The 17,830-nt window shown below is 40.3% G+C and overlaps 1 protein-coding gene across 2 annotated transcripts in view; it reads right to left on the bottom strand.

Annotated features, from left to right (window-relative positions):
* Positions 1–17,830, bottom strand: part of LOC135475862 (uncharacterized) — a 67,669-nt gene that overhangs the window by 3,766 nt on the left and 46,073 nt on the right. Inside the window, exons 3-13 of one of the 2 annotated variants that reach the window (XM_064755807.1) lie at positions 12,974–13,186; positions 8,054–8,244; positions 7,469–7,599; positions 7,123–7,314; positions 6,499–6,708; positions 5,442–5,701; positions 4,390–4,568; positions 2,639–3,500; positions 2,065–2,274; positions 1,315–1,407; positions 749–1,015 (exon numbers count right to left, since the gene is read on the bottom strand). In XM_064755807.1, the coding sequence (XP_064611877.1) occupies positions 749–1,015; positions 1,315–1,407; positions 2,065–2,274; positions 2,639–3,500; positions 4,390–4,568; positions 5,442–5,701; positions 6,499–6,708; positions 7,123–7,314; positions 7,469–7,599; positions 8,054–8,244; positions 12,974–13,186 (2,808 nt within the window). The remainder of the gene's footprint in view (positions 1–748; positions 1,016–1,314; positions 1,408–2,064; positions 2,275–2,638; positions 3,501–4,389; positions 4,569–5,441; positions 5,702–6,498; positions 6,709–7,122; positions 7,315–7,468; positions 7,600–8,053; positions 8,245–12,973; positions 13,187–17,830) is intronic. The other variant, XM_064755808.1, reaches the window with a different exon arrangement.

The following is a 17,830-nucleotide window of genomic DNA, read 5'->3' as shown; positions in this document are numbered from 1 at the left end:
CCACAACCATCCGCAGGTTGCAGAAAGACCCTGTACAGTATGATGTTAATCTGCTGCAGGAAACAATCCTGTACAGGTCAGCTCAAAACATTCATACAACTTCACACAGTAATTTCTAGCCACTGGAATCAAATCTAAGAATACTGGTTAAAAAGCACTCTGATTAAACTTTCTGCTTTGAAGATAACAAATAAATTCTCCAAGAAAGTACATAGTATTGCACCACGGAAGGCCTCCATAAATTAACAGCAGAAACACAAAGTGAAAATCAGGTTTTTAAATAAAGCTCCCAAAGGGAACACTTTCATTTTTCTAAAATCAATTCTTTCCCATAAGCCAAACCAGAGGAACACAGTCAGGTGTAAAGTTGGATAAAGAATGGCATATTTCCCATAGTTGTAGTCCACACAATTCAACAGTTTTTCTGCATTTTATGTAAATCTTTGTTACAATGGAAACTTCACTAAGTTGAAACCTATATATATACACACACAAAAAAAAAACAAGAACTCAACTGTATCCTACACTGTCGCTGAAGTCTACAATCATGTAACACGGACATAAATCACCATGGGCATGTTTCTACGTTCACAGCGATGTAATACCTACAATACTGGTTGCCATGGAAGATAGGTGCACATAACGTTACATGCACTTTGTGAAACGAATCTCATGTGCTTTTGTTTAGCGCATGCACACTGGAAAATGCTATCCTCTTAATTAACCCCAGCATATATCTCCAGCTTACCTAATCGTCCGGACTTCTGTCGCGTGGTCTGTAAAACTGATTCATGGAATTCCTGTGCAAATTCTCGGCTTAGTTTTTTCTCCTGTTCTTTTTTATCAGAAAACAAAATGGACCTGCTGTCTCCCCGGCTGTGACTATGAGTTGTGTGCCCCTTGGATGTATTGTCTAATCTATCCAGCAGAGGGCGCTGACTAATGACAGAAGAAGTGTAGTTGTCACCTTGCGTAAGGTCATTGTGTTTCCTCTTGACACCCCGTGATAAAGTATCTGAAAAACAACGCAAAAGTTAAAAGCTCAATTCAGAACACTATTTAACATGAAATTTACATTATTTTCATACGATTTCAAACTACTGACCCATACTCGTTTTTCTACGGATACTCTGTCTTACAGCATTTTAAATGTGTTTGTTAAAGAATCACATTTCACTCAGCCGCAAAGTTATATTTTAACTGATATTTCCAATATTGCTTCCTTTAGCAGTGTATCTTTCAATAAACCTACTGAATTCCCTATTCTCCACCTAGGAAAATATTTGTACAGTCATATCTGATTACAGAAAGTACCTTTTTCATCTTGATTTATCTCCCTTGCATCTTCTGCCATCCCCAACCTTCTTAGCCTCTCCTGCTCACATGCATGGCGGATTTGCTCCTTATCTGCACAGAGAAAAAACATTGAGTTAATAACAGTGCTTCCTTTCCTCTGTAACGCTGAATTCCAGAATGTGGACGGCAGCTTCACAAAAAAATTAATACTAAGCAGAAAGCCCTATTTTTTGTGTTTAAACTCTTACTACATTCTCCCCCCAATGGATGACAGCCCATGTACCTCACCAAGCTGACGTGGGTCAGGTTTTCACGTATGATCTCTGTCGTTAACAGGCAAACTATTGAAGACTGAGGTATCGGATATGGGCAATAATCACTGCATTTTAAGACGGGTGGCTTTATACAATAGTTCATATTATCTACAATCGATGTCTTATTTCCTGAAATATTTCATTTCTGGATATTTCAAAAACTCAATAAATTAAACCCAACTTTTATTGATAATTTTCAAAACTGTTCATGTTAAAACGCACTGATTTGCCCTTGCCTGCTGTAAAGAAATACGTCACAGCACAAAGAGATATAATGATGATGCTGAAACACTCTTGGCAGCCGTTTCCTCAAACGTGTCACTCACTGATGTGCAAACTGTGATTTCTATACAACTTGAAAGGCCGCATTAGTGACAACATTAACATAACTTAAAACTGTCACCTCTAGCTTCCAGCTGCAACAACACCAAAAACATTTATGTTTATAATTTACCTTTTTTCTTGTCTCGTGATAAAAACTGTAACTGAAACCCTTTCAGAAATTTGGATTTCTCCTCGAAGTCAGATTCCCTACACAGCTTATCAGGGTCGATGGTTGGCCAGGGCTTAAGGGGTGGAGATTTGGCCTTCTCCACTGTCTCAGGACTAAGCATCCCCTCCCTCATCATGATTCGCCGCCTCCAAATACGGTCAAATTCTAGATCTGTCAAAACAGCATTAGCCACATTTTAGGGAAAGATTCAAGAGTATCACGTTACACAACAAACACCAAGACCAAGATCTAAACCAGTCAAACATGCAGTTTAAAAGGCAGTCCCAAAAACTTAGCAACAAAAAAGTCAAAAGCAAAACAATGGAACTTTATGATATTATGAATGTGCACTATGCATATCATCTACACAAAACAAAAATCAAGAGGCCATGTCCTTATTTTTGTTGTCTAAAGCACATGTTCAGTGGTGAGAAATGCAGAAAAGATGTCTTCTCAGGACAACACTGTTTCGTTTCACTTTTACAGTGAAGCCAAAGGCAAGTTGTATACGACAAGAGGAGCATGTATAACTCACCCTTTCTATTGGCTGTTGTTGTAATGCCCAGCTGGCCAAGGTAACGCATTTTTTTCCGACTACGTTCCATCGGAAGCGGTGGGCCAGACGCCACCAATAGCAGACGTTCATTTCGCTTTTCCTCATCCTCTTCATCTTCGAAATCACTGTCATCACTGGAGTACATTCCCTTTGCCCGCGCTTCACGCAGCCTTTCCTCTTCAATGTCAAGTTTGCTACGTAGCTTGGGCGGCTCTTCAAACCTCTGAGTTTTGCTATCATCTTTATACGCTGGCACTAACAAGCCGTCTTTTCCACCATATGAAATCCTCGAAGCTCCTGAGTGTGAGAACCCTTCACTCGATTCCTTGTGTGTCGCAACGTTTTCAGTGTTGTCATGACGATGACTATTCAAGGGAAGCCTAAAGGCCTTTTCTGACAGACTCGAAGGCTTCCCACCTTCAGATTTGACAAATACTTGTGCAGAGGCAAAGTCCCGACCTGAAACTCTCTCATCCAAAGTTCTTGAATTATGAGCCCTATCTTTGTGAGGCCCAGTCCTGTCGGACACATAGCCATGGTTAACACTGCCTTTACAATGGTATCCGTCATGTTCGTGATCTTTCCGATCATGCCTCGGACCTCTCTCCACTTCAGCACCTAAACTATATCCATTTGGAAGCATTCGATCCCTTGCTTCAAAGGGACGATAAATTGGTACATCAGATTTCCCATCTTTTCCCTGTGCATCATGGGAAGATGTGGATTTGGGGGAAGGAATAAGGTGACGACTAGCATGTGAAGGATTCCTCATGGCATGCCGAGCTTCTTTCTCCTGTCTCCCCAGATAATGCTCCCTGGCATGACGCTCCTCCATGGCAGCCTGCAGAAATACAGAACAAACACTGTAAATAAGACTATATTGATAGCAAAAAAAAATGTGTAAACTTATCATTCCTAAATGGCTAAGTTGCTAATTCTTTACAATTTTTCCAAACTTCCCATCTTTAAAATATTATTTGAGAGATAAAACTACACTGGATGGGCTGCTTATTTCCAAATGCATCATATTCTTCACATCATTCTCCACAGTACATGTATAAAACTCAACTGCTGTAAGCACTCTGTGAATAGTATTCAACTGCACTCCAGGTGTAGTGTCCAACTGTTGGGTTTATTTTTTATTTGATTCTTATGGTATCTTATTCTGTACTCAAGGATATTTCACTGTTATGAAGGCAGCCAGCAATGGGAGTAAACACAAAACCAAGGGCAACCCACGGGTTGCTGGCAGAGCTTCCCATATGACTGGAGAGGTAACCAGCATGAGCTGGATTTGAACTCACAGTGGCCGCATTGGTGAGAAGCTCCGCGGTCATTGCACTAGGCCACAAATCACCCCCCCACCACCTCGCCCCCCAACCCCATTCCCACCAAATATGACTAGAGAACTTTATGTATAGTACAGTATGTATGTACAGTGTTGTAGACTAACTACACCTGTGCTCTGGATATTTACTTTCTGCTAAACTACAACACTATACAACATTTTAACAAATGCAGAACTACAGCAATGTATTTTATTTAACTATTGCCAACTACAACGCTCTTTAATATTTAACTATTACCAAACAAGTGATTAACACCTTTCATATATATCTTCTAACCTAAAACTGATGTAATACACAAAAAAAAATATGACATCACAATTAGCTAATTGGATAAAATCTACAAAACAGTTTACCAAGTTATACCAAAGCTGTCAGTCTTACCCGCTGTCTTGCTGTGTCTTCTATTGGATAGCCATACCCCCTGGGCCGATTGTCATAGCGACCCTCTTCCCGCCTATGGTGGTGAGCATCCTCCAGGCTGCCGTGGAATGGAGACCGATAGGGGTCAGAAAAGGTCAGCTCTCGAGGTGTGCCCTGTGTGATGGACCCAAATCTCCCAGCTGGAAAATATAACCAACACTTGCCTACACTCCCCATACATGTACATCCAAGATTCTAATAACTATTTAGAACATGTTAGAAAGATGTTGAGTTTCCATCTCTGCCAACGTACCATGAACAATGCGAGCGTGAAGAGTAAAGCCTGATGCACTGCCTATTGCCAACCCGTTGTGATCCTATGCCATGATCAGCCTGCATTAATGTAACTATCTGCTTCTCGCCATTAAGAAAAGAAATGATAGATTTAACGCATATAAAATCATAACAAACGCAGCAAATAGTGTCATTGTCCAACCCTGAAGCGCTCCCCACTCAAGACGGATACAATGATTGGTCAAAGCAGCTCCTTCGCACTGGCACTTCATTGATGGAACCACATTACAACTATCTGGCCTAAACTTGAATTACACAATGAAGCCCTGACAAGACAGAGGATGTGACCTCCGCGGTGGGCATGGGGTGGCAGTAAAGAGTGGATCAGGTTTATTGGTATCTCCAGCCAGGATGACTATAGGATATTCAGCTGTACTGTATGTTTGCATCCTCTTCGAGACGATTGGTTTTTTCCTTTTTCTTTCTTTGTTCAGCTCTTTCCTCAGCACAAAACTATCTATACGTGGCAGGCAGCAACGCAAATTTTCACACAACTTTAGCTCATATTGTAAAACTGGTCTGCTCACTGCAGCTTTCGTCGAATAACTTTCGAATCCACTTCAATGCAACCATTTAATTCAAGCTTATTTGAATTGTAATTTTGGGACATGCATTGGCTTACTTGTACTGTAAAACCAATCAGTGCCAGCTTTATCCATATTATAGGTAAATCACAATAATTAATAATTATTAAGCAAATTATAGAGCATAGTTGCTACCTGATGCTTCACCAGCTCGTCTACTATGTGGGCTTCGTTCATGCTCCCTAGATCGTTCCATGTCCTCACGAGAACGACATCGTTCCCTTCGTTCCTTCTCCAGCTGTTGTTCCCTTTCCCTTTGACGTTCCCTCTCGTGCTCCCGTTCCTTTTCCCGCTGCCTATCGCGTTCCCGCTGAGCTTCACGTTCTCTTTCCTTTTCCCGTTCCTTTTCCCTTTCTTTTTCCAATTCTTTAATCCTTTCCTCTTCCATCCTTTGCCTTTTAACATGCCATAAATTCAAGTTCACAGGTTTCATAAATAGAGGAATATCATATTTGAAAAAAAACAAAAGTATTTACATACACATGTATCTAATACATTATTCACTGAAACTGGTGAATCACACAGGAGAGGTGTCTATCAATAGGGAAAATGAAAACATCAGTTTAATTGGTATGACGGTAAAAGAGATATATTACTTGAAGAAAGAAAACATACAATGAAATAAGTGCCAGTGGATATACCATCCAAAACTATGTAAAAACTATTTCCATAACTACTCAGCTAGTCGAAGTGGTCAGTGAATTACAGTGCCTTCTCTACTGTAATTCACTGACAACTTCCGGTCTCAATGGGTTGACAAATTTTGTTTCCATCCTAAATACCTTATCTAATGTTGGAATATCTTTTTATCTTGTGTGCAATATTTTGAGCAAATATTACAAATACTGTAAACGTTACAAGATTATATAGCTTTGAATGGTCTTTCAGTGATACTTAAGTTTATTTCACCTACAGTTTGGCCTGTAAAAATACCAAATCAGAAGCACACAAAAGCCTTAAAATGAAGCTTTTGATGCCAATACTTCAGTTTTTCTGAAAAGAAATTAATCAAACTCCACAAAACAAACTGTAAAGTGGCCCTATAAGGTAGATTAATCAATCAGAGTCAAGCAAAATGTATCACATGAAACATGCCAAACTTGAGGTGAAATACAGAACGTCTTTTTTTTATCAAATTAAATTTTAAAATGATAATGCATATGGGAAGGTACCCACAGTTCTAGTGACTCACCTATCTGTGGTCAAAGCTGGGGAGCGCAGAGGGTCGGCAAGGCGGGCACTGGGGGAGACAAGGCCATACTGCTGGTGGAGTAGCTCTGGGGGGTACTGTCCTCCTGCCATCAGAGGGTGAACCCCAGGGTGTGGGAACATGCCTGGGTGGGAGAAGGGCACAAACTGGGGCTGCATCATCCTGTACCTCTCCAAGAAGTGCTCATCAACCCTGGTGAACACAACATGTGTCTGGTCGTTTATATACTTAACAAACACACATAAAATTCACAATTTTCCAAAACTGATCATAGTACAATGCAACAGTCTGTGCCAATAATGAAGGAGGTTTCTGCGGTTCAAAATAATGAATATCTTACATCAATACACATATTTTCATACATACCTGATATATCTTAGTGCTTTTTAAAGAATGAAAGAGTTTTGCTATTATGATGAATAAAAATGACTCGTTTAACAAAATTCAACAAACACTTTAGTTCCCCAAATCCCACCCATTACACTATTTAAACAGCACGCGACATTTTCAACCCAATCATAACAAAATTCATATTGTACTGTAAAGCACAAAGTCACACATCAAGTGAAGTTATCTCCCTTTCACAAACCATGGCATGTCACTCACCTCATAGCTGGATGCGGGAAAGCATGGGGCGGTAAAAACGCTGGATGGTAAGGATATGAGGGGTCAAGGCCATAATGTGAGCCTATGGCTGAATGGCGGTAATCTTCGCCTGGCCGGTAGGGCTGGAACCCCCGCGTATCTTCTCGACTAGAGGTGGGTGTGACATGACCAGGTATACCATGTGGGGTTAACCTGAAACCCAAATTATATCTGACCAATTTATAAATTGTCAAAGTACTTACTAGTATACCATCATGATAAGTATAATAGAGAAATAAATGCACACTTAGCTCTATAACACATGTACAACACTTCTGTATACAGCAATTCTTTCATCACACCTTACCTTCGGGAATAGTTGTACGGTTCATCGTCTCTGGAGTGAGATGAATGTGACCTCTGATCTCGCTCTTGTTTAATTCCCAGCGGTTCATTAGAGGAAGTTGTACTGTGTACTGAATGAGTTCTCTCCACACTCTACAATAACAAAAACATACCAAATCATTGCATTTTTCCCACATTTATACTCATGCATCGCTCTCTTGCGGTGGAAGTCCTGCAATATGTAGTGCAGATCTAGCCTCGTAAGGAATGACTCCCAGTCAGCAACATTCTACCTGCAAGTGTCTGGTAAGGATTGAATGATTGATTGCACCTTTAGCCCAGATCTCTATATATTGCAGCCATATAGCAGCATGCAGCACCTTGTAAGGAATAAATGAATAATTAAATAAAAGCTCTATTCAGAAACAAGGCTTTCTGACATTCAAATATAAATGTTTTTGGATTAAACAAAGAGTGTAATGTGCAATTTCTGTCAAGAAACTAAAACATAGCCATAAATTCTTTAACCATGCATAAGAAAAATATACCACATGTTGATAAAAAAAAAAATGCCATCTGTTGGGTTTGAACCCTGTGACTGCCTTACCTCTCTGCCCCCTGATGAGCTAACCACTGTGTGACTGGGAGTGGGTGCAATGGTGACCACTGGAGGTGAGTTCATAGAGGAGGTGGCTGAACTATTGTAGAGTAGTGGGGGAGGGCCTCGCTTTGGAGTGGATGATAGAGGACTACCCACGGCATTGGGTGGAGGTGTTCGCTTAAGAGATATAGGGTCATCTACAAATACACAAAACTACTATGTAAGTCTACATCTAATAGTTTTGCTAAAATGACGCCTACATTAAGATTAAAAAGACCATCAAGAGAATTATATTTCTGACAGGTATTACAATTTGGATTCTGTCTGCTTTTTTAGTACAAGTAACGGCTTATACTCAAATTTACAAAAGAGAAATTCAAATTTTCAATTAGATATAATTAAAATTTCTTGAAGTCATCATCAGTCAAAAAAGCCAATTATCAATTATACTCTTTAATAAAATGACATCAGACTTTCAAAAGTGTCTGACAGTTTTGTGTGTTACATCATTCAAAATTACCAGTGACATTCACATTTTAAGGCTCAACAAATTGCTTTATCTGTTTCTAAGGAAACCTGCGCCCTTTGCAAAAGTTCTGAATTCATGCTAGTGGATATTGCTACTGAATTTTTATAACACACTACAAAAAGGAATTTAAGATTTGACCTACATGTACAGTGTAATTGGCTTTGACTGGTGATATTTCACAACAAATTAAAAAAAAATATATAAAAGAAAACTTCAAAACCTGCAGGCATCAATAAATACATGTACCACTCTCTGAAAAAAGTAAAAACATTGATCAGTTCCATTAATACATGACATGACATGTCTGTATTATTATTATCATTATTATTATTATTATTAATAGGCTGGCAAAAATTGGGTACAAACGCGACATAGCTGGGTGTTAGTGAGAGGCATGGAGAGAGATACAATACAGGGAGACCACTCAAAACACAGGGTTGGAGGGGCAAATCAAAACCAAACACAAAACCTACAACAGCGAGAATGAGGAAAATACACATGCTTTACAAACATTAATAGAGCGAGATACCAGACATGTGGAACACACAACACAGGGTACATACATGTAAAACCAACAGTTTAAAATGACTGCTTTCACCGGCAAAAGCTGGTGGGGAAATACGCTGACGCTATGTTCCTTATGGATATGCGAGTTCTTGGGTTTATCAACACAATGTAAATGTAACATCACTTGATAACAATGTTAGTAACTACATGGAAACATTGTGTTAATATAATAATAAACCCAAAGGAACATAGTGTCGGCGAAAATCTTGACACCATGGAACAGTGAGGATCACCATAAACAAAATAGTTCTGAACTTCTTTTATGTCAACTATGAAGTACCCAAGGGTACACAGATAAGAGGAGCACTTCCGATTAGCATCAGTGAAATGACATGTCACAGTACAGAAATGGTACATACAGAGTAGTGGTTTATAAGAATGGTAGACACAGTAATTCAGTGCTCCTCACAAGATGGGCCAAATTTAACAGTGCAAGGCATGAAGACTTAAAAACTAGTCTTCACGCATTACGGGACATGTGAAACATAGCTTCACATAAATAGGATTGCATCACTGAGTGCTTATCCTTAGTTGGGATCAACGAAGCAGTGTTTCACACAAATGGGGCCACAAGAAACTGCCTTTAACACAAATACATGTACATGATGAGTCACAATAAGCAGTGCTTCAATACAAATGTTGACGCATAAGGCAGTGCTTCACACAAAAAGGGACAAATGAAGCAGTTCTTCACACAAATAGGGAAATCTGAAGCAATGCTTCACACAAACAGGGTGACATGATACAGTGCTTCACACAGAGATAAATGAAGAAGTGGTTCATAGAAACATGAACACTGTGCTTCACAACAGGTAGGGTATGAAGCAGTACATCCTCAGAAATAAAGACACATAACAAAAACAGTGTATTCCAAGAATTTAGACAACTGACCATATACTTGGCCAAGAACAACAATATAGAAATACTTCATCATCAGGATCGAATTACAAGGGTCAAAAAGCTATCTGGAAAGTCTAAAATCCAAACTCGATCTTTAGAATTGCTTTAGCAAAAGCAAGAACTTTACATGCATACAATACGTTCAGGGTGACTTATATCACTTGTGTGCGTAACTAAATTTTCCAAACCAACAAGTACTCCTTTTGTCATGAGAGCCTTCTGAGGTAAGAGTGAAATTCAGATCCTGTGACGGCTGATATACTATCTACAAGTATACATATATAATATACTTACATCAAGTACTACACTGAAACTATGTTTATTTGTGTGTATGCATAGATTTATTCCCTTTTGTTATCCCTATCTTTCCCAGGGTAATATCATCTCAATAGTGTCTCACCCAGACACGGAGACCTCCCTTGGTTAAACCTATACATACATCACATGTAAACATAGATGTGTGTCCAATGCAACAGGAAAATACAGGAAATACAAAAGACTAGACCATTTACATACACATAAAATAATCCACAACAGGTGCAGTAAGATCAAGGTGAATGCAATAATACAGTTTGAGTACAAATTTGAAGTAAATGTAAGTGCAGGCGCAGGATGATCAGAATTTAGTTACAATTGGCAATGTTTTTGAAAGAAAAACAATTGCCAAAGTCTGGAAGAATGTACAGGCTAGCTGAGTATGATGTGTAGAAATTTGTAGCAGTGGAAGTGTCGGGGTTCTGAATTGAATTGGTCAGGATTTGTACGCAAAACATGCAAGGTAAATGAATAAGAAACACACAAGCGCATTGGTGAAAAAATCATTTGTCAACCACAAGTCAGGTACCATACTTAACTTAACCGTCACACTTTTGGCTATAAGATATATACATGAACCAAATTCACCAGTGACCAGGGATAGGAATCTGAGATGAATGGCAAGAGAAATCACAGCACAAATACTAGAACTGGCCACAAAGCTTTCATCAATAAGCCATACCAAAACAAAAGATTATCAGCCATGAGAATTCATGTACCCTGTTTGATTCTCACAATGTTACTCGCATTTCAAACTAAGTTTCTGATAAAATAAAAAAGTTTGTCAAAATCAGACATTAGACTGTGCTTAACCAGCATGTCAGTCATATTGGTGTAAAGCTGCTGGGACATAGATAGGAACGTACCAATAGGGCGTTTTCGAGTTTGAACTCTTTTGTCGTTGAAGGTAGAAAGTCCTCCTGTGTCATGTGATTTGTGAAAAATGTTAGGCAACCTTTGTTGACATTAATTTACTTTTATCTTTTGTCTGGTCATACGCCAGAGGTACAAACGAAATTTGAATTCACAAATGTTGAGCATCTCAGTTTCTCCATCATCTGTCTACTCCAACTAACTTTATGCGGAACTTTTCTCGATGCCCATGTTATAGTTTTGACACGTCACCGTCTTACAGGACTTTACTTTACCGTTAGGAATGAAAGAGTTTGAACACAAAACTCTCCTATTAAGACATATGAAATAGAACAGCCATAACGTAGATAGTCTGAACAACAGGAGTCGAAGTAAGCGGGTGTATGACCAACACCCATGATGCAACATAACACCCATAATGCACCATAACACCCATGCTGCAAGCAGAGGGAGCCTGGCCAACAGGAAGTTCAAGCAGAAAGTGCGCTTTACCAACATGATAGCATAACTGCAAACAGAAGGTACCTGACCAACAGAACAACCATGGTGTAAACTGAGGGTACCTGACCAACAGACTAACCATGGTGTAAACAGAGGGTGCCTGACCAACAGGACACCCATGGTGTAAACAGAGGATGCCTGACCAACAGGACACCCATGGTGTAAACAGAGGGTACCTGACCAACAGGACACCCATGGTGTAAACTGAGAGTACCTGACCAACAGGACACAAAAACCCATGGTGTAAACAGTGGGTACCTGACCAACAGGAGGACACCCATGGTGTAAACAGAGGGTACCTAACCAACAGGACACCAATATTACAGACAGAAGTTATCTGACCAACACAACAGGCTTAAAGCATACACAGGGTACCTGGCCAACAGAGCAGCTGTTGAGTCTGCAGAGCTCTGAAAAAAAAAATGACTAACAAAACATCCGTGGTGGGAGCAGAGAGTACATGACCAACCCATTTGCCATGGTGCAAGCAATGCATACCTAACAGAACAGCCACGGTGTTAGCATGGGGTTCTTGACCGAGAGAAACGCCATTGTGCAAGCAATGTGTACCTAATAGAACAGCCAACAGAATGACCATCGTATGAGCAGAGGGTGACAAACAAAACTGCCATGGTGCGAGCAGTGGATACATGACCAAGAGAACTGTCATGGTGCAAGCAGGAGGTGCCTGACGAACAGAATAACCATGGTTTAAGCAAAGGGTACTTAACAGAATAGCCATGGTGTAAGCAGTGGGTACCTGACCAAGAGAACAGCTGTGGTGCAAGCAGAGGGTACCAGAGACCAAAAGAATAGCCATGGTGTAAGCAGTGGGTACCTGACCAAGAGAACAGCTGTGGTGCAAGCAGAGGGTACCTGACCAAGAGAACAGCTGTGGTGCAAGCAGAGGGTATCTGACCAACAGAACAGCTGTGGTGCAAGCAGAGGGTACCTGACCAACAGAACAGCTGTGGTGCAAGCAGTGGGTACCTGACCAAGAGAACAGCTGCGGTGCAAGCAGAGGGAAACTGACCAAGAGAACAGCTGTGGTGCAAGCAGTGGGTACCTGACCAACAGTACAGTCGTAGTGCAAGCAGAGGAAACCTTACCAACAGAACAGCTGTGATGCAAGCAGAGGGTACCTGACCAAGAGTACAGCTGTGGTGCAAGCAGGGGGTACCTGACCAACAGTACAGCCGTGGTGCAAGCAAGGAAGGGTAGGTGTTAGTACAACAGTGTACCTGAATCCCCAGCCTGTTTAGCAAGTTTTCTCAAGGCTGCGGCAAAACTGGACGTACGTGTAGCGTTCAGCGCGGGGTTCCCACTGACAGAGGTAATGCCCACTCCGGGCGACACTTGGTTCAAAGGCGGTACTGTGGCAGTGGTCCGTGTGACCTTAGCTGTGGCTGGACTCAGCATACTTAAGGGTGGCGCCTTCGTGCCCTGGCCAAATCCTGAAAAACACAACACAAACCTACCATAAGATTCATATTCAAAAGTAAAGAGCTCCAAAAAGGCAGGGCACAAACAAAAGCATAAAGATACCCAATGTTCTAACTGTTCAACCTGTGGGCTGATGTTAACTGAATACTCGAGACTCAAAATATTGGACAATAATTTCCTCAATTGCTCATTTTAAAAGAAGACTTGTAAGTTAATTTTAACATTTAAGATATAATATACATGTTAAATGAACTAAAACCATAGATGTAATATAAATCTACATTAATGTATCTACATTGTGAAATTCGGGAAACAGTAGGCCCCTGTGGCTCAGATGGTTAGAGCGCTAGTGCAGTGTAATGACCCAGGAGCCTCTCACCAATGCTGTGGCTGTGAGTTCAAGTTCAGCCATGCTGGCTTCCTCTCCGGCCGTACGTGGGAAGGTCTGCCAGCAACCTGTGGATGGTCGTGGGTTTCCCCCGGGCTCTGCCCGGTTTCCTCCCACCATAATGCTGGCTGCCATGGTATAAGTGAAATATTCTTTAGTACGGCGTAAAACATCAATCAAATATATAAATAAATAAAATTAGGAAAACATACTCCCACTTCCACAGGGGTTCATTTCATTACTTATTTCATTTCACTGATTGGTTTTAAATGTCTTACTGATGTATTTTTTCACATATATGACAAAGGTCAGTTTTTGTTAGGTGGATAAAACCACCGGCGGTTTCTGGCTTACAATCATCACCAACTTAGTGAGAGCTAAATTCTAAGCTGTGACCTCATTTGTCAGCAGCTAACTGATTTATAGCCTGTTACGGTTTTAAAAAAAATAGCAACAAGCTAAGTAATGTAATCAGTAAAATCCATGTGCTTTCTCAGGGTCTGATTAACGTTCACAAGACATAGAGCAGATTATAAAGCTTCTAGCAATACTCAAGAGCAGGCGATCTCCATGGTTATACAAGAAGGCCAACACCCCCATGACTGCCAGTGGAACATAAGAACAAGCTGTTGTCTCCCCTGATCTTTGAAACCTAACTTAACAAACACACATGTTCCTCAAATAACACATCAGTACATGTATCTCCAAAATAATTTCACACAGTGAAATATACATGGATTTCTATGTACCATCATCAACAAGATTACCTGAAATAAACAGACCTTCCCTAACTTATAGTAACTCAGATGCCCCCCAATAAGCAGGTATTCCTTTATGGCACATGAACAGATGGGTCTATCTAGTACACATAACACAACTGTAACAGGGCCTGCAGAGAGGTCCCAACATAGTGGTGTTTATGTTGAATGTATATGTGTACATATGTAGTACACATAATGTACTACATAAGTATATGTGTACTTATGTAGTACACATAACACAACAGTAACAGGGCCTGCAGAGAGGTACCAACATACTGGTGTTAATGTTGTAAGTATATGTGTACTTATGTAGTACACATAACACAACAGTAACTGGGCCTGCAGAGAGGTACCAACATACTGGTGTTAATGTTGTAAGTATATGTGTACTTATGTAGTACACATAACACAACAGTAACAGGGCCTGCAGAGAGGTCCCAAGATAGTGGTGTTTATGTCTAATGTATATGTACACTGATCTTTTCAGGTTATCTCTTCGTAAATACCCAACCACAGCATGTGAAATGACCTTCCACTGACTCCGTATCACATCAGAAACCTTCCAATACTTTATGTCCTTCATAACACATCTCATAAATTTCACCACGAGGTCAATGTGATGTTAGGAATTATATATCTGGAGAAAACTATGAAAGTCATTAGCTTGGCACTGACGTTACATCTACAAAACGCCTAGCCAGTACAAAAAGAGCCTACCAGATTGGATTTCACAAAGTAACACCTACCGTTAGCTGTGTCCACTCTTAGTTAGATCAAATTCTTGTTCCCATATTTCGCAAAGCGAAGTCGGCTCTTGACTTCATTTGACCACAAAACGGTTTCCAAATGATGCTTTGGACTATTAATAATGTTTGCCTTCTTTAGTCAAAGGAGAGTTGTCAGATGCCCCGCAAGCAGGGATTTTTTTTGCAGATCTAGTTAACATGCAATTTGTTTCCTTTTTTTTTCAATAATGTAAGCATTCCTTACCAGCTTGACTCAACAAAGATTACTAAGTTCGCAACAAAAAGTGAATGTGTGAGGTGTAGATAACTAAAAAAAACTTGGGCATGTCTTCTTTCCAAATTTAAATAAGCTATTTTAAATGAGCTCCAATCTGATAATAAAAAGCTCAGCTGGTACAGCACTAAAGCAAACCTGCATGTACAAGTGTATAGATACGTAACTAAAATTATGAATGTGTTATAGCATATAGACATATAGTTAACATGTACGTATAGTGAAAAGATAAAAAAAAAAAAACATGGCAGTCGCACCTGCTGCACACAGTATAGATATCAATCTGCCTGGTTAATAATGCAAATGCTCAAATTACATCGGCTTCCAAAACTCGCTTGATTTATAGAGCTGAATAAATCATCACCCTATCTATCTGCTCTGTGGTGAAAATAATCCGTCAGGGGTCTAGCAGCTGAAACTAAAATACCAGTGCTTCCATCGATCCTCACCTCACTACACGTCTGCGTAAATCATATTTCGATTGAGCAAATAATGCAGGCTTCCACACGAGCTCTCGAACATCAGCCAAACAACAAGTACTCGGTCACGAATTAGGGTTTGCTTGTTCAAACACTGGGTTCAAAAAGAAGTGAAAATATGACAGCACATTAGAGGCAAATCTTTGATTAGTACACGCCTCAGTTCTATAACGTATGTGATAAAGAGGAGGTGACGGGTGGGTTGGGTGCAAGTGGCAAAGGGAATGCTGGGTTGGGCCTGTTACTTGGTAACTGAGATGGAGAATTAGGAGTGCCACATGTATATATGTAGGACTTATTATCATTTAATATGACATGATATGTTGATCTTAGCCGATACCTCACACTATCTGTTGAGATATAAAAAAATATTGTTCATACTTTTGCAAAAAATAAAAACAGATATTAATAGATGTGATCTACAATTTCATGTTTTCCTTCATTTATTTTTTACCTGTTTCACTTATTTTTCCCCACTGAGTTCAGTTTGAACCTACCTTTAATGAAATACATTATCTTTTACATAGGCCACTTCAAGCACACCTGCACACTAGGGCTACGTGTACAAGCACACCTGCACACCAGGGCTACATGTACAAGCACACCTGCACACCAGGGCTACATGTACAAGCACACCTGCACACCAGCGCACCAGGGCTACCATGTCCAGAATTTAAAGTGCCATCTCTACAATGTCTTTGTTCTGTAATCCAAGTGCATCAACTGATACAAACTCCATGCTGTAAACTGATGAATGTTTCCCTTATTGCATTTGCATGTGGATGAGTCACTTCAGTTTTCCTTATTACAAGCTTACATGTACACAGAAGATTCACCTTATTACACTTGCGCGTGTACAAGCATGAAGCATTACAATGTCCACAAGGCAGTCCTCAAGAATTCACATTCTCTTGACCACAGGCAGACTACGTGCCAATAACGCTGCTCTTCTTGTGCATGGCCAGCCTGTGAAATATCAGCTCTGAAATCATACAGCAATGTCATGCCTCAAATCCCTTAAGCCCACTGACAAGTAATCCATAGCCTTTCAAACCCTGCACTAACCCTTAACGGGCACAGGGACAAAAGTGAAATGCAGGCTGGTTAGAGCAGAGGACACTACACTGCCTTTCTACCTCCACACAACAAAAGGGCAACTCTTCTCTACACATTGAGTCCTGAGGGAGATGGACCCTGTGTGAAATGCCTGCACATGTGTGGCAGTGGACAGATAGGGTTTGAGTTGATTTGTTCAGATAATAGCCTCAAGAACTCAGCCCACCCCTGTAACCTTTCCCCTTTGCTCCACATAACACTAATCCAATATTCTCTCTACTCAAACAGCACTGCTTAAACAGAATAAAATATCGGACAGGTAAAAAAGTGTACCAGTAACTGAGTTTCGCGTCACAAATTACCCTCCATGCACTACTCTTCAAAGACATGGACAAGGACAAAGTGTGTTATCACTGCAAGCAAATTCTATGGGCATGTACCTACTTTATGGACCCGTGTCCTCTGACATATGCATATGCTATACAGCACACTACCAATCAAAACACTGATAACCTTTAACCCTGATAATGATAAATAGCATGTGAAGTTGATGAGAAAAACAGAGAGCCAACAACATGCCCATAAAATATGTGTAAAGGTCAACAAACCTTGAAAACAGCCATTGAAGCTTTACAAGGCACAACAAGTTCACAAGTCTGCAGCTGGGCTTCAAACATGGCCTCTCTCCAGTCTGACACATACATGCAGGTTTTAAATCAACTAAAACTGGCCATTGGAGAGGAAGAGATGAAACACTAAAAACATTTAGTGTCAAATGTAATGGTGTTGTGTAACAATGCTAAACAGTCTTAGTTCTGAAACTAAAATGACCAAATCACAAGCTGTAACACATGCACCCAATGATAAAGAACACTATCTTACACAAGAATTATTTCACTTCCACTGCATTACTTCAGCTATGAAACTAGCCTAGAAAACCAGTCTCCAAAT

The sequence above is a fragment of the Liolophura sinensis genome, chromosome 9 (genome assembly GCF_032854445.1).
Source record: "Liolophura sinensis isolate JHLJ2023 chromosome 9, CUHK_Ljap_v2, whole genome shotgun sequence".
In the NCBI taxonomy this organism is placed as follows: domain Eukaryota; kingdom Metazoa; phylum Mollusca; class Polyplacophora; order Chitonida; family Chitonidae; genus Liolophura; species Liolophura sinensis.
The sequence above is the reverse complement of the archived record's forward strand: the minus strand, read 5'-3'. Positions and strand labels throughout refer to the sequence as shown.